At 44.8% G+C, this 20,029-nt stretch overlaps 1 protein-coding gene across 2 annotated transcripts in view; it reads left to right on the top strand.

Annotated features, from left to right (window-relative positions):
* The first annotated feature begins 412 nt into the window (after positions 1-412).
* Positions 413-20,029, top strand: part of AP2A2 (adaptor related protein complex 2 subunit alpha 2) — a 1,261,084-nt gene continuing 1,241,467 nt past the window's right edge. Inside the window, exon 1 of one of the 2 annotated variants that reach the window (XM_069624009.1) lies at positions 413-763. In XM_069624009.1, the coding sequence (XP_069480110.1) occupies positions 697-763 (67 nt within the window). In that variant the 5' untranslated portion in view covers positions 413-696. The remainder of the gene's footprint in view (positions 764-20,029) is intronic. The other variant, XM_069624008.1, reaches the window with a different exon arrangement.

Here is a 20,029-nt window from a genome sequence, read left to right as displayed (position 1 = left end):
ACTAGGACTTGTCTCTGGATTCATTTAACGGAATTTCGACAATGCAAGTATAAATATTGACATATAGGATTCACATAAGTAATGCTTTGTTTCATTTGCAAATCTGAAATGTATTAATAATGATGACCGTAAAAACGTTATTTGTAAAAGTAATTTTATTCTAAAACGCGCACCCATAAAATACTGCAAAATATTATTTTTTCAACGATGTAATAGTACTTATTTCAAATATCTATTCAAATGTGTTGCAATTGAGGGTCCACTTTAAGATGGTCGCAACATCTACAAGGAGCCAGACCGCGTTTAACGTATATGAAAACGCATGTGAGGAGCGACGGCCATATTAGTATCAGGCGAATAGTTGGCTTGTTTTGTGTTTTTGTGGCCACGCCTTACTGTTTACGTCAATGACAGGCTGAAAGGGAGAATTTGCCCGACCTCCAACTAGTCACGTGTTTTTTTATCGTCCCCGCCTACATTCAGTAGTGTGTAATTTCGTTTGGTAGTTCCCAGGATATCCGCGGGGGCGAGCACAGGGGACACATTCTCGGGTTGTGGGAGCGGCCTGAAGTGCTCGCGCGAGTGTCGCGCGCTCAGCGGTGACCCCGCCCACTGTCTCCCTCATCCTACTCCGCTGCTTCCCGTCTCCGCTGTACAGCCTTATCCCCGCTGCCGCCACCGCTTTATACCAACACCATGCCGGCCGTGTCTAAGGGGGACGGGATGCGGGGCCTGGCGGTCTTCATATCAGACATCAGGAATTGTGAGTGTTTTGCCAGTGTTATTTATTGGCGATGAGGTTGACAGTATTCTTCACTGTGATTGAGACGTGTGACACTTAATCATGGACAAAAAGTGTACCGCTTAGTGGCATGGGCTGGTGGTGTGGTGTTCACTGTAGCTGTGATAACGTGTATGCGATTCATGGGGCTGCCCCTTTCGTGTGGATGGGGAATGTGTTGAGCCATTCGTTCCTGCGATGATCAAGGAATGACCTTTGCAATTCATTGAAGTGGGGAAAGAATGTACCCTTAACCGAGTTGACTAAGGGGTGTAACATTCGTTGGGGTGGCGATTTTGTTGTGGTAGGTAACGTGTACCCCACTAACCAGAATGCCGAGCAGTAGCATTCGCATGACTGAGCAAAGGTTAATTTCCCTTGCAGGGATTTATCAGCCACTCTGTTGAGCACGGTCTATACCATTCCCTGTATTTAGTAAGGGGTGCACAGTTCCTTGGTGTGAGGAAGCGTGTGCATTTTAAATTGTTTCTGTTTCCCATGTAGCCTTGGCATTACATTTTGAGGTGTCAGGAGAAGGGTACAACAAATGTCACCTGGGTACTTGAATGAAAACATTTGACAACTAGTGACATACTATATATGTGTAAATATATTACAAATTACCTCTGTATTATTGAGATTTAGGAACTTTTTGGGGTGGGGGGCGTATACCACTAATAGAATAATAGATGATCTATTCAAGCTGTACCCCAGAGATGAGGGCTACCAAACCTGTATATCAGTTTATTTCCATAACTAATGCACATGCTTGAAGTTAATTAACATGTACATATTGCTCTCTGCGCCAACTCCTCTTCCTAATGTGGTAATGTTAATGGGTCTTGTACCGTGCACTCTTGCCACTTGCATTAATGCTCTGGCGGGTCTGCTGTGGAAGCAGGGTTGGAGTATGTTAGTGGGATCGAGAGGGAAAAGAGTAAGAGAGCCTTGATGTGCTATTGGCAGCTTCAGTTCGGAGAAACCGGTCACTGTGCGTAGGTGCACTGTTGGTTGGTAGCCGTCATGTGGGGTTGAGGTATGATTGTGTGTGGTATGGTTTTGTGTTGGGCCCCGGCTTGCTAAAGTACAACGCTCCTTAAGCTCTTGTATTTATTCTTAAACTTCTTTTTATTGGTTTGTCTTCCAAATAATGCACCAATGCGTACAAAAGTAAACGGAAAAAGACAGAAACACATCATATTACATTTGTTCGTGGTCATGGACAGAAAATAATGCAGTAGAGAAATATGCTACAACTAGACGTTCCTGGCATGATATGTCATTCTAGCATATGTTAAAGGTGGTTTCTGGTCATTGCATCTAATGCCATTCCATCGAATTTTTTCCATCTAAAAAATGTACATCAAATGCATGTTTTTGGGGGGTGGGGTTAAAGGGTTAATTTTTGTTCAGGAGGATTTTAAAAAGTAAAATAAACAGGGGTTTTTGGGGGGTCCCCTCCAAAGAAAAAAAGAATGCATTCGATGCAAATTGTTTAGATGGAAATAATTCAATGCAAATGCATTTAGATGCAAGGAATTTGATACAATGACCATAAACCGTTAAAGGTCCTTATCGGTCGGTAATTCATAGGGTCACTTCTGGCCCCCTTCTTAAATATCAGAATTACCACTGATCACTTCCATGAAGAGGGCGTAGGTCCCTGTGACTTATTAATGGTCATTGAAAAGTCAACAAATATAGGAAACTGTCTTCTATAGGAAACTGTCTTCTTTTGAATTTGAAAGGCATGTTTGTATCAGATGGAATGAGAGGTATGCATGCTATAAGAACAGTTTCTTAAGTTTAACCCATTGATTACACAGGCCTCTATGATGTGTCTTTGTAGACGCGTAATTGTCAACCTTGTTCCATTGCAGTTTCCATTTGAGTCCCTGTGATGGCATACATTGAATAGTAGCATTTCGTCACTTACTTTCAGTTTTTGCTTGTGAGGAGGCATTCGTCCCTCTGCGTTTCTCTCATTAGAGACTGAAACGTTGAGCCAGCAATTAACTGTTTATTTTATTTGTTCTTCTCTGGCTGCTCATCTTTGGAGCGCTGCCCTGGCTGTTCGTCGTCCGGGCAATGCTGCCTTAAATGCACTTCCCCCTTCTGTCTCCCCCTGCACTTTGCATTGTTGCACTTGCACAATCTGAATGCCACAAGGCCTAGTAACATTGTTTGTTTTGCCCTCCGTCTGTCTTCCCTCCCTTGCCTTGTTACACCTAGAAACACTTGTGTACAGGCGCGTTATAAATGACATATATCATATATTTGTACCATGTCTATATATTAACGTCATTATAGAGGCACTGCTGGTGGCATGTCTTGACTCTCCAAGACTGGGAGGGCACAAATTCCCAGCAGTGTTCTATGTAGACGGTGCAGTTCTCTTATCCATATATCCCGAGGGGGCTAAAATCTAACTTAGAAATGATTGAGAAGTGCCAAGAACTGTCTGTCACTTAACCTTGAGAAGACCAAGGTGATGGTCTTCAGAAGAAAGAACCAGAAGAAACTACTAACCATCACTGTAGGTGATTATGTGCTAGAGCAGGTGCAGCACTATGAATACTTGGGAGTTAGATTTGCAGAGGATCACACATGGTCAGCTCATCTTGTTAAAGCTGCCGCTGCCCTGGAAAAATATAGTGGGGGGAATACGCAGCCTCAAGAAGGGGCGCAGTTACCCCTTGCTTTTAAATTGTTACAGGAGCAGGGGAGGGCAGCGGCTTTGTATGGAGCAGAAATCTGGCTCCTCTGCGGAGCTGAGACGGGTGGACAATGGTTTAGGAGCCTTCTTATGCAGTCCAAGGGAGCGCCTGGCAAGTCGAAGGTGGGAGTGTGCCCCAAAGCCCATTGGGGAAGTTATACCCATGAAGCCACTGATGTACTGGGCAGGGTTCTGGAGTACCCCGGAACTCGATAAATATTGTGAAGCAGTACTAAATTTGAGAGGCAAAGCAGGTTCGTGCTCTATGCCCTGGCTGCGATTTATTAAGTGTGGCTTGGAGAAGTTGGGTATGGGGCTTCTTTGAACTAGTCAAGAGAGTTTAACCCTGAGGGATAAGGCTGGGTTAAAGAGTAAGTGCCATGATGCCTTATCAGATGAGAACTTGATGTAAGGCCTTGAGCACTGGGGTGCTGTATGTATTACTGAAACGGGTCTATAGCTTTGACCCTTATCTTGATTTGGTAACTCCTGTTTATACCCAGTGCTTATATATCCAGTTATGCACCAATACTCTTATACTGGAAAGCTTTACGACAAGGTGGTCTCCGACTCTGGAGTTGGGCTGTAAGGTCTGTGGTAATCCTGTGGTAATCCTGAAGAGTATATCATGCAATTTGTACTATTCTGTCCAGGATACTTACGCCTGAGAAAGTGCTATTTGCTCCCAGTACTACGCTTAAGGGTGTTGGATCGTCTACTGAGGCCGTGACCCTGTGTAAGAACTCGACAGACCTGAATCTGGTTTACTATATTGCTACATTTTTACATAGAGCTTGGCTGCACAGGGCTAAATATTAAATACTGGCTATGCAACGGGACAGGTTGGTGAAAATCTTGGTTTCCTGTAACTGATGAATTTTATACTCCCCTGAACCATGGCTTTTATTAATTGTAATTTATTTGATTTTAATAACTGACTCGATGAATTTGTTTATGATGCTATGAATGTGATTGTTTTATGCTTTTATGGCTTTTTGCCGAATAAAGTTATGTTCAACATATATCATTGCCATTGGGACTGCTGTGCCTTTAGTGGGGTTTAAAAGAAGTAACTTGAAATTATTCCGAATGTTTGCAATAGCGGAAGGTGAAGGTGACCGCTTAGAACCGTGCTCATTATGTTTGTTAAAATATTAGCTGTTGTTGAAGTGGAAGGGCACACAGAGGTGCAGCTTGCCATTTCTACAGCCAATGGCAACCTAATGCTGATGAATTGCATCAGTTGAGTGCGAAAAAACATACCTAAGCATTATATATTTCTACGTTCATGGACTCATCCTTCACACGTATGCTATACAGGACTCTGTAATATCGCATACCGTCCTCAATCCAAACTCATACATATATCCATCTAATTGCCCACCATCTATCTTTTAGCATCTCCCTTCATACAGACAGTTACATTTCATCATGGTGGCCTCAGGTCCGAGGGAACCTGCAATATATCCCATACCTCATGCCACACACTGTAATGCTCCTCTGCAGGCCTGTTCCCACCCAGTTTTTCAGAAATGTCTATTTCCGCTTGAACATATTTCTTAAAATTCCGAAGCCAATGCCTTTCATGCCATGGCAATGCATCTCTTAGGCAGAATTAGCCCCAAGGAGAGCACCCAGTTGAGCACTTTATGCCTTTTGCTTTTCCTCTGGCTAAGTAGACCCAGCAAGCATATCGCCAGCTGCTCTTCATGGAAACCAACTGCTCTTTACTGGCTTAAGACATCCTCTCACCTAAAGGACCAAGTAGTCGGTCCCTCATGGCACCTCTCCCTCAGTACAACCTAGCAAGGCGTCGTCACCTGTCATGTCATCAGCTAGAGCCACCACCATTCTCAGTAGGGTGAATAATTTCTCACTGCAGCCCAGACTGGCTCTACAATGAAACCCCGTGATACCATCCTTCCTGTCCAGGAAGTCGGGAACCACTTCCCAAAGCTCTAAAAAGAAAAGCATTAGCTTATGCTATCCATTACGGACAGTGACGCCAAAATGACCAGGGGGTAGCATATGCTAGTCACCAAGTTCCATCCATCACTTGATTGGGGAAAGGAGTTTACACGTCACTGGGTTGAGCAACAGGTACAGCTTTTCATGGGCCAAATAGTTTGTACCCTTAAATGCATGATGCATTTCCAATTGGCCCAATGTCATGTAGGACACCTTTTTAGAAGTGTGGTCTTTAAACAATTGCACTCAAGCTTGAAGTTGACATTTGCCCTCTGTGGTAGGTTTTCCCCACAACCTACACCTAATGGGTTTTCTTTGGACTGGGGGACTTGGTGGTCTTGTTGTCCAGTTATCTGGAAGGGTAAGGGTTTTGAGTTTAATAATTCTGGAAAGCCTGTTATTTTCAGCTGATTCCTCCCTGGCTCCCAGCTTTGGACTAAAGATCTTTAATCCCAGGAAGGACCGCTTCAGGAATAGAATCCTCTGGGAGGTCTCCCCTTTTCAGTACTTTAGTCGCAGTTGGTTCAAACCGGACACTGTGACACAAGTGTCCATTGCTGCAGCTCATAAAACTTCAAAGGAGAGGTATGATTCCAGCTGGAGCTTTTTTTCAGTATCTCCCTAAAGGTTATCTGATTGGTTCCTTCTTTCAAAGCTTTGAGGAGGGATTTAAAATATTTACGCGAGGACTGGATCGTCTAGACTACATATGTATCCACTCTCAGGAAGAATTTGAACAAAGCAATGAGTCTTCTCGGGAGCAGATTCAACCCTCTTGTCTGTATTGTCGACAGGGGTTGCGTCCGCAGCTGATGAAGCTGTCCTGCCTGCAAAGGTTGGAAGAATGAAATCAACAATTAACACGTCAAGTAACTCTTCCTCAAAACCATATAAATGATGCTTTTTGGGCCTGTATTTGGGCACTTTGGGCTTTTCAGGGTATTTCCAGGGTCTTTCCATTTCTCTACTGGGAACGAACGGGGACAAATTACCTGTTCTCTGGGAGTGTTCCCAATCGAGGGTTGCTAGCTTTACCAGAGAATATAAAAGACATCTTTATAGAAACTTGAGTAACGAATTTTAAAATTTTAAAATTATTTTTGAATATGTAGTGCCTAACTTAATTTTCAATATTGCAGCTTTGTGAATAGCAGATTTGGCTGTTATCCAGTCTATTGGTACTTATTATATGAATATCGGAAACATTAAAGGCTAAATCGGCCTTACTGGGATTCAAACCTTTGACGCCTGAAGAATAAAAATACCAGAAGCAAGCACTTAACTCGGCGAGCCATGTCCGTCCATCCATGCTTTCAAACTGTATTCAAAGGACATTTTATAAATAAACATTAGTGCACAGAGAAAAGCGATTTGCTGTGTTTGCAATTAAGTATCACGCATAACATGTGAAAAGTCAAAAATAGGCAAACTGCAAATAGGGAATGTCATGTTCTCTCACACTCTCTTGGACTTAATTTAAAATGTTCTAAGTTAAAATATACTGTTGAAAAGCTTCTTATTTCAAGGGGAAAACATGCACTCGTGCAGGAGTTGCTTGTAGTGGCAGGTGACATATACTTCATTTTCAAAAGAAGGATGACATACATTTGTGTGTCCAAAACCAACATGATTTATTTCAGACCAGCAAGTGTTTGACAAAGCAAAACTCATAGGTGTGAAATAAATCACTTAAATGAATGTCAGTGGTCACTGCCCCTGCCTGTGTGACCAGTGGTACCATTTGGGAAGGCAAGAGGTTGCGGCTGCTACTACTGACCCCTAAAAGACGTTGCTACCTCGTACGTGTAGGGACTGTGTTCGAGGAAGGGGTAAGGATAAATCCACAGACCGTTGGTTCCGTAGAAATCTCACTAGGTTACATCCTTTTCTGCCCGTGTGAATGAGCAAAGGAGTGTGTGAATTGAAGTTTCTGAGAGGACTTTTATCATTCATGCACACAGGCTGTGAAACATTTGGTTGCGAGCACTTGTGGAGCTACCAACAATCTTTGGTAGGCAGCAGTCAGTTTTTAATGGGGTAGTAGTAGTTTGAATCAACACCTCGATCCGGTGTTATGAAGGCCCCTACATTGCTTCGCCCTTGTCCTCCTGTGACCGTCAAACCACACTAGCCCACTGGCTGCATGTTTGTGGGGGTAGGGGTTTGAATTTCCAAAATGTATTGGAGAGCCCCTGGAAGGGATATGAAATCGCCAAAGTTGAAAGAATTGTAGGGGGAGATCTCCTGTGTTGTAAGTACCCAATGAATCTGCACCAAGTTCACAAGAACGTTAGCCAGGTTTGAAGCTGCTTGCCAGAGCCTCATCCCCCGTGCCCATTGCTGTGCCTATGCCCGGACCTCAGTATCTCTCACATGCTCCTTCCCACTTTCCGCCCTCTATGCCGTACCTCCTTCTCTATTCTCAACCCTGCATCCTCGGAATCTATCTTCAGTGTACACCCCACAGCCTCTTGCAAGCATCTTGACGCCCCTACCATGGAAATGGAAGAGGGTCTCCACTCTGAGCCCTGTCTTACATTTTCGTTGTGCCCATGTTTATTGCATTAACCTTTTGGCTAGTGATAACTGATTCTTAGTTGGTAAGAAATGGCGTGCTGTGTTTATGTAGAGAGCTTAGGTGGCATGTGGCTTTTTATGTCTGGCTAGTAGTTTGCAACTTGCCATTTTTACCCCTGTTTTTGCAAATAAAAAGAATCTTGCTAAGGCCATTGTTTTTCCTCCGTTATAACACTCTCATGGGTGTTTGTCCCAGGGTGCTAATAGCTATAATGCCCCATTCCTCAGGCCACACTGGCTGGTTACAGCTTGTGTTAAAGGGTAAACCAAAGGTTTGGTGCGGTTCGTCCCCGACCCGCTACGACCTTCAGAACATGGCTTAAATAGAACACTTTGCCCTTCCTCACACACAGTGATCCTCTTTTCAGGGCACCTTCTAGACAATATAGCATTAACTATAGAAGGCTAAATCCTAAATTCCTACATTTTGCAGCCACAAGAGAATGTATTATTCATGTGTTAACTATTTTTTTTTTATTCTTCTTCTCTCTGTTGAACATATAACTAGAGCCCAATAGCCTCGTTTTCAGTTTATTTAAACTCTTCTCAAATTATATATACACACGTGTTTGAACAAAGAAAGCATTTTTACTGTTCACAAAGGATAAACTTTTACTTACCAGTACTACACTATAGCCATGGAGCAGGTTATTTTAGTGGAGTATGTTGCAAATTAACCCCCTTCTAGAGACTCGCACTTTAGTCATATAAGGCACTCTGAGAGTAAATGATTGGCTATAATCACACACTTTGGTTATGTGATGAAGCTGGAACTTGATCCCAGTCTGAAATCTAGTCACTTGACGACATATCTAACTGGTTCTGACTGGTACTGATATGTGTTACCGTTTGCTTCCCAGGGCTACAAAAGTTGAGCTTTCAGTCATTACTTTAAAAGTACACATCCCAAAATAAACCACCCTGACCCAAAAAAAGGTGTATGCAAACATGTTACAAAAAGGAGTATGATTATAGATTTATTTGCTCCAATCGTAAATGAAAGGCTGCAGGCAGGTTTGGCAAATTAAGGACTTAGGGTTGGGACAAATAAGCAGATGTCTTCGTGTGATGGGATCAGAGTAGCCACAATCACGAGGCTCCTTTATCTAAGCCATCATGGCGCTGAGATGTGCATCACGCCTTTCCGTGTCTGGGTTATCACTCTGCAAGGGGAGGGGTTACGGCCAGGTGGCCTCATGTAGCGCAGGACACTGTGTAGAAAACAGAATGTACAGTCCCATGCTCTTGTAATAGACAAACATCTGCTCGACGAGACCTTTTCTTCTGTGGCTTTAACCTGGTGGAGGCACTCTATCTAAGGTGGTATGCATACTTCACTTTTTTCAATGCACCCCTTTCCCTGTTTCTGGTTTTCATTTTAACCCTCCTTTACATACTAGCCAAGGGGTTTTGAAAGTCCATTAAACCACCCTTGTAATTGAGACTTCATCGGATGGTGGTCACAATAAACGGAGTTCTTCAGTCCTGTAAGCCATATTTTCCCTTTTCACATTATAAAGTCTGGCATATAAGTACCACAATATTTAATCCCTCAACAATGGTGAACACTTACTTTTCATGTCAAACTAGAAGGCGCAGAACATATCAGTTTGCCTTGCTAGGTGTAAACCTGAAGTTTATGTCCTGAAGGTATTTACTTATGAGTAGGAGCAGATTGCAAGGATTTGTAATGCTAAGGGGCCAACCCACTCAGTTGACGGAGAAATTGGCATTCCCATTAAGTTTCGCACTTATCTACTGCACCCTACAATAAATTGCATGCCCAAAGTGCTGCTTAAAAGAAACGGGGGAGAAATAATACAGCCACGAAGCTCTGTTAGTACCTGGCCGTAACATGTTGTTAAAGCCCTTGACCAGCCGCACCCTGGCACAAAAAAGTAATATTTAATAGTAATCCACGAGGCAGGCCCCCGTGATATACACTTTAAAGAAGCTCTGTTTTCCCTGTCTACAGGGACTTGAATGGTTAATGACTTCCAAAGGGGCATCGAGGCTTTCTGCCCTAGCCCTTGAACCCAATGTTACTATTATTGGCGGGGCTCGAGCCTCAAGGGCCCATATAGCTGGCGTCTAAGGGAGTAGTGGGTCCGTGGTTTGAATGCATGGGGAACTCCTCATGTATTGAAGTAGATTGCAGGGCAGAACATGGCCGCCTTTGATTGTGTCAAAGCCGTTTGTTGCACCAGTTCGCGGATTGTACGCATGCCGTGCCGTGCTATTCCGTTCTTTTCCTGTCTCTATTTTGCAGGGTTGAACTTTAATGTAAGTCTTTTTCGCCTATTGTTTTTCCAACAGGACTTCTTCCCATCTGGATTGCTAGAGATCGAGGGCAGGGACAGGAAAATATGACTGAATTCTCTGCATTCCTGCACGATCCCAGGAATTGTCTGTAACTGCAGGCTCTATTGCAGTGGACAGGCGGCCAGTTGCCAAGAAGATTTTAACATGGTGTTTAAATCTGGCTGCATAGGCAACAGCGCGCTGTTATTGTCGTAGATGCTTGCACCTCTCATTATACGAGCGAGCTGTTTGTATTGGTGCATAAAGTGAGCAGGCTCCCCTGGGCGCTAAGTGAATACAAAAAGCTTATGATGTGGACTCTATTCAGAGCCCTGGAAACCGGATCAAGGACCCAAACTCGGGCGGCGCAGGGCAATACATTTTGTTTACTAAGGGCCTATAGATAAGGAGTGTATCAGCACTTTTACTCACTAGAAACGGGCAAATACTCCCAAAAAATAAAATAAGGGACTACAAATACGCCCAACAACAAATAGCAAACGGGCAAAGGAGACGGTCAATCTGTTTTCATTCACACAGCTCCATGGATATGTTAGTAAAAGTAGCACACATAATGATGCCACAAGAAGAAACTATCATTATTATTGCTGATCTGAAGAAGTAAATATATATCTTTTTAATAATGCACTTCAGAATCTTATCTAGAGCACTGGGCAAACCTCTTTGGCTTGGGAGTTTCGTGCTAGTTTCCAGATCAGTCGTCGTTTCTTCTTCACACATTAACTCTGTAGAGCTTTCCACCAACCCCCACCCAGTTGCATTTCCTTTACCTACTGTCATTGATGAGCCACATCTGGCTGAAAGGCGTCATTGAATCATCCCCCAGCGGGATTAGCCCGGCCGGCCCGCAAATCTAGCGCAGATGTTTTGACTGGAATGCTGCACAATACAGAATCATGAGTCGGCAGTTTATCGTTTGGGTACAATTTCACTCCAGTTTTGACCATTTAGTGTATTTTTTTTGGAATGTTCTTGTCATGAGTATTTGACGGGGTTTGTAAAAAGACAATAACATTGTTCTTTGAGGTGCTGAAACTTGTGTTCTGGAAGCGACAGTGTGTGCACATCATGGAACCAGGGCTGTGAACTGATGCTGCTTTTAGACAAATTGGTGATTTGTCAATTATGCTAAGTTGTGAGTTTTTTGCCATTTTATATAGTGCTCTATATATCATTGGTATGACCTCAAAGCGCTGGTAGGTTGAACGCCCTCAGGGACCGTAGTCCAGGTCGGTTGAGAGAGTAATGTGTGCTTGGGTGCACCAGTTATGTGTGCAGCTGATGCAATTGCCTGATTGGAGCTGCAGCCTAGCATTACGTGTGGTGATATTGATCTCAGTTGAATGTGTGCAGTCTGGAGGATGGACATCAAGACTGGGTTCTGGCTGCGTTAGGCCTGTGTAGGGCGCCTATGTGTGCAGCTAGGCTGGTTGTCATGGGATGTAGCTGCATGTTATTAGAATTATGAGGTGTTCATGGAGTAATGTTCGTATGTGAGCAGCTAGGCCGAAATTGATCGAGGGGTGTAGCTGCATTCTAATTGTGTGATGGTGTAGAGTAGAGAGTAAGCATAGTGATATAGGAGGTGAGTGTTTGTGTGGAGTTAAGTTCTAAGGAATTCGCTATTCCAGATTTCAAGTGTGCGTTTGCCTAATAGTGACTTAATAAGCTTATTTGGTGGCGTCATTGCTCGGGATCTCATTGAGCATTTATCATCAGGTTGCAAGGACTCAGTTACCTCAGATGGTCATAGTCGGTTTTACAGAAAGAGCCACGTTTTTAGAGCTTTGCGGAAGGTCATATAGTCTTGGGTGTGTTGATTATGTGGGGGGAGTGAGTTCCACAGAGTTGGAGCCAAGGTTGAGAAAGTGGATCCTCCGATCCTGACAGAGGTTGGAATCAATAGAAGGAGGGCAGTGCTTGATCTTATGGTGTGAGACGGGAGATTCTTGTAAGTATGTTGGGCCGGTCTTGTGCACTGCTCGGTGAGTGATGCATAGGGTCTTGTAGGTGGCCCTTCGTCCGACTGGGAGCCAGTGGAGGGTTTGGAGAGCGGGTGAGATGTAGTCTCTTTGACCCAGGGCGAGGAGCAGTTTTGCGGCAGCGTTTTGGGCTCTTTAAAGTTTGTTCAGGAAGGAGAGGTAGGGAAAAATGCGTCTTGAGAAGTTTGAGGTGGTAGTCCTAGCATTTTGACACGTTGTTGATCTGATGGAGAGAGTTAGGCCTGAGTCCATAGTACAGCCTAGGTATTTGATTATATCGGAGGGGGGGAGGTGGGCCATGGGAGCGGATGTTGGAGAAGGGCAGTATTGCCGCACACCATGATTTCAGTTTTATCAGGGTTCAAAAGGAGGTGGTTTGTCATCCATCGGTCAATATCGCAGAGACAAGCTTCAAGGTCGGGACAGGGATTGGTACATGTCTTGGGGATTCTTAAGATGATTTGGGTATCGTCAGCATAGTTGTAACGGAAGATGAGCGTGCCGATGATTCCTGGTAGAGTGGTCATATAGAGGTTGAACAAGAGAGCAGATAGGCAAGCGCCTTGGGGTACTCCAGTGTTCACCGAGCAAGCAGTTGAGGCAAAAGGGGAGAGGAGGGTTATTTGTTTCCTGTTGCTGAGGAAGGAGGCAATCCATTTGAGAGAAGTGCCACAGATTCCTAGGGAGTGAAGGCGGTCCTAGGAGGATTGAGTGGTTATCCGTGTCAAAGGCTGCAGAGAGATCGAGCAGAATCAGTGCTGCACAGCCTTCAGAGTCTGCAGTGACCTTGAGATCATCCCAGATCGAGATCAGGGTAGTTTCTGTTCGATGTCGTGGTCTGAAGTCTGATTGTGCGTGGTCATAGAGACAGTTGGTTTCTACAAAGGAGTTGAACTGGGAGTATGCTGTCCGGTCAATGAGTTTCGTGAGAAATCTGGTGTTGAAGATCGGCCTGTAATTCTTGGTCAAGCGGGTCAAGGGGTGCCTATTTTAGAAGTTGCTTGACATGCACTATTTTGAAGGCTTCAAGGAAGATGCCAGAGGCGAGGGAGTTGTTTTAGTATGACTCTCACATATTCTCCTGTGCAGGTAGACGATAATATTTCTTTCAGGACAGATGCGGGCAGGGGTCGACGGGTGACCTGGAGGATTTGCTGGCTAATAGTAGGTCAAGAACTCGTCTTTGGAGATGGGTTTGAAGGAGTCGAAAGTAGGCAGATTAGGCATTGGGGCAATGGAATCAGGAGGGGTCAGTGATGGGAAGGGGGAGAGCAAGGACATGTTAAGGGTTGCCGTTCTGTCAAGTGCAGTGTTGTAGAAATATAGCGAGAGGGAGTCACAGAGAGATTGTGTGGGGGTGGATTGGGTAGAGGTGCATGTAGGTTTCACAAATTCTGATATGATCATGTGGAGTTATTTGCTGCAATTGCCACAGTTGGGAATTCATTTATTGTAATAGGCTTTTTTGGCCTTTCAGATATGTAGTTACGGTGGACTAGGGCGAACGTGGATCTGCTGAGGTTGGTTTTAGATGCTCGCCATTTGTGTTCAAGAGTTTTTGTTTTTTGGCATTCCTTGGGAGGGGCGTGAACCATTTGGGGGACAGTCCTTTGCGTGAGGATGAGGGGCAGCGAGGGGTGGGTCAGAGGAATTAGTGAGTCATTCAGCCAGGAGTGGAAGGAATCGATGGGTGGGGGTGGGGGTGGAAACTGGGAAAGGGAGTGTTTGGTAGTAGGAGAGGGAGAGGCTGGGAGGTTGGGCTGAAGCCGAAGCGGTGAGGTGTGGAGGGTCGAGGGAGAGGACCAGTCACGTTTTCAGTATTTTGTGGGTTTTGGTGCCATAGGGGTGTGAGAGAGGGGGGCGGGGCCAGAGGGAGAACGAGATGAGGATACTGTTCTAGCAAGGGTGAGACAAGCTACTTTCTGAGAGTGGAACGAATATGAAGGGCGGGTTTGTTGGCAGGGGCCGAGTAGGGATTAAGGGGGGAGTGAGAGGGCGGCATGAGAGGTAGGATGAGAGGGTGGGGGAGTTCCTCAGTGAGCACAAGGGTGGTGTGGTAGTGGAGGTGGATTTACGCTGTTTGGAGCACCAGAGGGCTCTCTTGGGAGTTCGATAATGGGTGTGGTGTATGGGCAGGGGGGTACCAGGATGTTCTCAATAGATGTCATAAGGAGAGTTAAAGTCGATGTGTTTGGGTGGGATGAGGAGGGGGAATGAGTGTTTGAGGAGGCAGATGTTTGGCATGCCAGAGTGCTCCTCCGATCTTGGAGTTGGACAAGGGATGATGGTAGGAGAGTCGTACAAGGGGAGGGGTCGTGGTTTGCGATCAGGTGGTGGATAAAAGGGGGCGTCGTGAAGTTGGGTGCTAGAGTGCTGGTTATGCGCCGCGAGGGGTGAGTTATGGGGGGGGTATGGTAGGGAAGCTAGGGATCAGGACTGGTTGGAGAGGGGGGGTGTATGTTGAACTGGGATCTCCATCCTGGAGGGGGGTTAAGGGCAGCACCTAGAGATTGATGTGCTAGTAACAGTAGATGGAGTGGCCTTACATGTACAACCTGTGTCTGGATTCAGGACACCAGGGCAGTTGGAGATGGCCAAAGAGGGCAACAGTAGGATGGAAGTCTAGATGCAGGTTCAGCGCCAAAAAAACATAGGCAAGCAAATCCCAGTACTATCTCAGAAGGCACTTTCTATTTGTGAAACAAGCAAGTAAGAGTAATTCTAATGGTGCAGCGCAGGTGCGGGACAAGCAGATAATTACAGTGCAGGCAAGTAAATCGCTGTGCCATCTCGGAGGGCACTTTCTAGAAGTGAATCAATGTAACTTTCTAGTTGTGACCCAGTCTAATAAGAACAATTTCTAAGAGAGCGGGGCAGGCAAATAAATTACAGAACTGTCACAACGGGCACTTTCTAGTTTTAAATCAGTGTAACAAGACAAATTCTAAGTGAGCGGCAGAGGCAGGTAAAACACAGTACTATCACAGTAGGCACTTTCTGGATGTGAATCAAGCTAACCAGAATAATTTCTAAATGTGCTGTGCAAGTAAATAAAGTACTAGCTCAGTGGGCACTTTCTAGATGTGAATCAATGCAACAAGAACAGATGTGATTAAAGTCAATTTGAACAGCTCCCCAAGGTGCAACGCAGGCTAACATTTACAGTGCTAGGATAGTTTTCAGAGTGGTAGGGTTTCCAGGTAGAGTGATTGCTCTGCTCCCCACCCTGGCCACTCCTACCCTGGCTTTAGCTGCTTGTTGATGGCTGACCACTGGCTTCCGCTGCTGACACCTGCAGACATGACCTGGAGCAGCATCTGTTGGAGCTGCCCTTTGCCTCAGGCCCTTACCCGAGGGGTTGCACGGGCAGAGGGCTGGCCTGGGGTGTCCTTTATGAGGGCGTAAAAGACCAATCGGGTTGGGAGGGCGATCTGGTAGGCGGGATAAGGGAACCAGGAAGCAGGCAGGCCTGATGGGCACCCACGCGCAGAGTGCGCTCTATGTGCTTTTTAAAGCACTAAATCAAATTTTATAAGGCAGGCTATGGCGATGGGGGCCAGCAGACACTCGCCTTGCCAGGGGTTTGGGCAGCAATGGCACTGATGTAGCGTTGGCAACCAGGTCTTTAAGCCTGTGTTGATGGTAATGGGAAGCACCAATCTGGTCGGGGGGGCGGTCTGGGAGGCGGGATAAGGGAACCACAGCACCCTATGCGCACTGTTACTGAAGAGTCCCTTGGACTTACCTTTTATTTTATACTCTCATGTGAACTAATGTTCTCAAGAGTAATAAGGTAACATTTATCTTACCTTTTCTTTTGCGGGACCAGCATACACCACCTTAGGTGGAGTTCTGGGGGGTTACATTGTAACTCCTTTCCGACTGCTCTTGTAACTTTCTAGTTACAGTAACTAACAAACCTAAATGGCTGGTGGCATTGGATACATTTTGTGCAGGTTACTTTCAGACTGATTTCTCAGCTGCTGTAGAGCACCCCTCGTTCCCCATGTTCTTCTTTTTTCACCATTCTTCGTTTGTAAGTTCTTCTGGGCTCATTCCAGGTGGGGGTGGGTCCTTTGTGAATTTTTTCTTTGGCAGGCTTCTTGTGTGGCGCCCACCCAGGCTCCAGTCCGTCTGGCAAGGCAGGAAGTGAGGGAGGGTCCTGAAACTACATTGTCCTTGGCCTGTTGGTGGGCCTGGCCGAAACCAGTTTAAAATGGGTGGCTGGCTGTCCTGCAGGACAGCCAGCCCCCAGTTAATTGACATCTCCAATTATGCACACTATGAACCCATATTTCTACAGAAACATGGACATTTACAAATCAAATGCAAACACTTATGGTGATAGCATGAGACTGTTGAATTGTAACTAAAAGCACTCTAAAATCGGAAAATGAAAACAATTGCATAGGAAAGGCCAAGCAGAAAGAATGGGTCTAGAAGCAAGACGAGTGCTGCAACAAAGAATGCGTGATCTGCATCCTGGGGAGGAGTGTTCCAAACCTCTATAACGGCAATCGAAAGGGCACAGATCGCCAGCAGAGCACGGAAGATCCTAGGCACAGTGAGGCTTTCTTAGTGGGCGTGTAGTCATTTTATGGCACACCCATCTTGACTGCAGATAAACTAGTCCAGTCTTCTGCAAAGCACGGCAGGCCATAAATAAGCAGCTTATACACACTCACTCTGAAGAGGATGTTAGTCTCTCCGTTATTGTTGCATAAAGTGTATTAACCAATGATATATTGTGGTTATCCTCACTTTGTCATCTTTTCCCCCTATCTATATTTGTCTTGTCTGGATTCAACTTCAGACAATTTGCCCATGGTTTTGTATGGACTGTGGCAAACGTGTATCAGATCTCTCTGATCTGTCTCTGGACTCCCTTCAGAAGAGATATGGATCTGTGTGTCATCAGTATACTGATTGCACTGCAGGACGTGCATACGGATTGTATTACCCATCAATACTCTGACAAAAACAAGGGGAGGACCAAGCCCTGCTTGAACCCATAACGGACAAGGCTTGCACAACCCTGTTTCACGTGGAATTCGATCTGTTGCGCTATTCTGCATCATCGAGGCAACACTTTGCAACTTTCACTTAAAAATTACATGCAGTGTTATCTCATGGCACTGGGATCTGCAGACATCCTTCGGGTATTAAGTAATTTAGTTGAAGAACGAAGACATTTGCAGCATAGAAGGTGTGCGCTTCTCAATGCTTTTACCGCATTTCTGCTTCATTTGTATCAATTGAGTTTGGTCATGTTATCATAGGGCAATTTTTAAAATTAAGTTTCATGCCAGTTGAAAATCAGTCTTGTGATCAACTGTAATGTCACGTTGGTGCACTTTTTTACTTTTTCATTGTGAGCTGACGCCCTATAATAACTCATAATTCCTGCATTTCATGGTGAAAGTTGGAGATAATGTTTTTTTTTTTGTGTTCTGGGGGCGCGGTACCTGCTCCATACTTATATTTAACAGTTTTTCCCTTGCTAAAATAAGAAGCGAGAATTCAGCCTCATGTCATGTACTAAATCTGCACCATGAACAAAGTGCAGGGATATTGTTGCGTCTGTTCCCGGTTCCACCCAGGTTATCAGTTTTCACACTTTCAGGTTTTAAGAGATTACATGAAATGTTATTTCCCCTTAGGTCAGGGGCTGAAAGTATTTGTACTTATCTCTCTGTCCAGTGCTTTTACCAGAGCTCTGTACAGAATTACATCATCAGATACAATGTTTAAAAAATTGAGATGCGAGGAGGCCGAAGGGAAACTAGTTGAGCAATAATGAATCCTACTGGGGAGCCTTATGGAGTGGTCTAAGTTAATAGGCCTGGGTGTAATGAGGGCCCCAGGTCGTTACTGTCTGGTACAGCGGGTGCCTCAAGCCATTATTGCTATTAGCATGCAAGGCCAAAGGCCCCCGGTTGATAAGGGCCCTACATTTGTGTGAAAAAATGGACAGCAGCAAGCCCATGGCATGGTTTTTTACACAAATGGGGCCCCTCTTTATTTCCATTAACTGCAGTTTTAAGTTGGAACGAAGAAGAAAGGCGAAGTGTGAGTGGTAGGTGGAGGCCTGGTGTTGTAGAGCCAATGCAGATTGAGGGGCCTTTGGTGTGGATGCAAGTGGTCTGTGGTGGGCAGAGCAGAAAGCTATGGTGAGAACAGCTGGCATATTGGTCAGCGAACATGGTTGAATCGGTAGATTAAGCGCTCATTCTGAGCAAAGTGATTGGCTGCTTCACCTGCCCAGGGTTTAACCCCTTAAGTGCCACCGCCGAGCCGGCTCGTTAGTGGAAACCTCTCCAGGTTGCACAATTTGTTCATGTGGGCAACCTACAGATTTGGGCCTAGGGTGTCGAAGCCAGCAAGGGAAACGGGGAACCCCATGCATTTCCCAAAAGAGGACACCCGTGGGAATGCGCAAAGGTCTGACTTGCGTGAAGCGGCCCAGAATTTATTACCCAGAACCCCAGACAAAGTGAACATTGTGTTTTTTTCCCACCAAATATCACACTTTGTCGGGGATTGTAGCTAATAAAAACTGGGGCAATTTGTGCAAGGCAGACCTCTGTGTATTCCCACGGGTGTCCTCTTTTGTGAAATGCATGGGGTTCCCCGTTTCCCTTGCTGGCTTCGACACCCTAGGCCCAAATCTGCTATTTTTCAGAAATATATGCCTTTCTGTCCTCCAATTCGGCTTTCCTACCCTTTTCTCCCATTCCGTCCATGCATGTCCAATTGGCAAAAATGGCCAAAATCGCCTACCTCTCACAAAACAGTTGATAACCACATCAAAATAATTTATTTTCGTTTCCACTCAACCTATTCTCGAAAGCCAGGAAATTGGGGAATTCAGCACAGCAAACCATTTGTTCCTAGCTCTTACAAGGAAAAACCCACAGGCTTCTTTGTACATCATTTTATTGGCATTTTCTGAAAAAACCCAACATTTTCGCCCTTTTTGCTTATTTTCTCTCACCCCGCTACAGCAACCTAGGATTACTGGGTGGCGTTACGAATAATAATACCCGTGGCACCTAAAGGGTTAAATAGAAAAATAAATTTCAGCATAACACAAACCTTATTTACAGTTGCACATTTTGCCATTTGTAAAGTAACATTACAGTGTTGCAAACAAGGGGAAATGCAACACTGTTGAGAGGGTGCAAGGGTGAAGAAGACCTGTGGTGGTGTGAAATAAAATGTAAATGGGGAGGAGTCTGTTAAGCTTTGAAACCGTACAGAGAAAATACCACTGCAGTTGAAAAATGGAACTGGAGTTAAAGGGAATTCACTGTGACTAGACTTAATTGAGGGAGTTAATATCGGAATTAAATGGCGACTTAACCCCCTCAATTATAGTGCTAGCAGGAAGACTTAAGCGGAAATCAAGAAAAAGAAAGTGGAACCATTACTTTAGTACATTTTAAAAAAATGTGATAAAGTATAGATTTTACAATATTGAGTAATAATTAAGGAAATGCGGAAAGCAAACATGGACGAATCGGAGAACCTCCACCATACTTGCCTGCATAGAAAAGGGTAGCTTGGGGGAAGGGAGAAATGTATGTTCAGGAAGCTGGAAAAGGAATGTTTTTGTAAAATTTCTAATCTGAGTTGGAATGACATCTAAGATTGAACGGAAGGGAAAATGATAAATGTTGTCAT

The sequence above is a fragment of the Ambystoma mexicanum genome, chromosome 11 (genome assembly GCF_040938575.1).
Source record: "Ambystoma mexicanum isolate Mex_15411 chromosome 11, UKY_AmexF1_1, whole genome shotgun sequence".
NCBI classification, from domain to species: domain Eukaryota; kingdom Metazoa; phylum Chordata; class Amphibia; order Caudata; family Ambystomatidae; genus Ambystoma; species Ambystoma mexicanum.
Note: the sequence above shows the minus strand (reverse complement) of the source record. Positions and strands in the feature narration are given on the sequence as shown.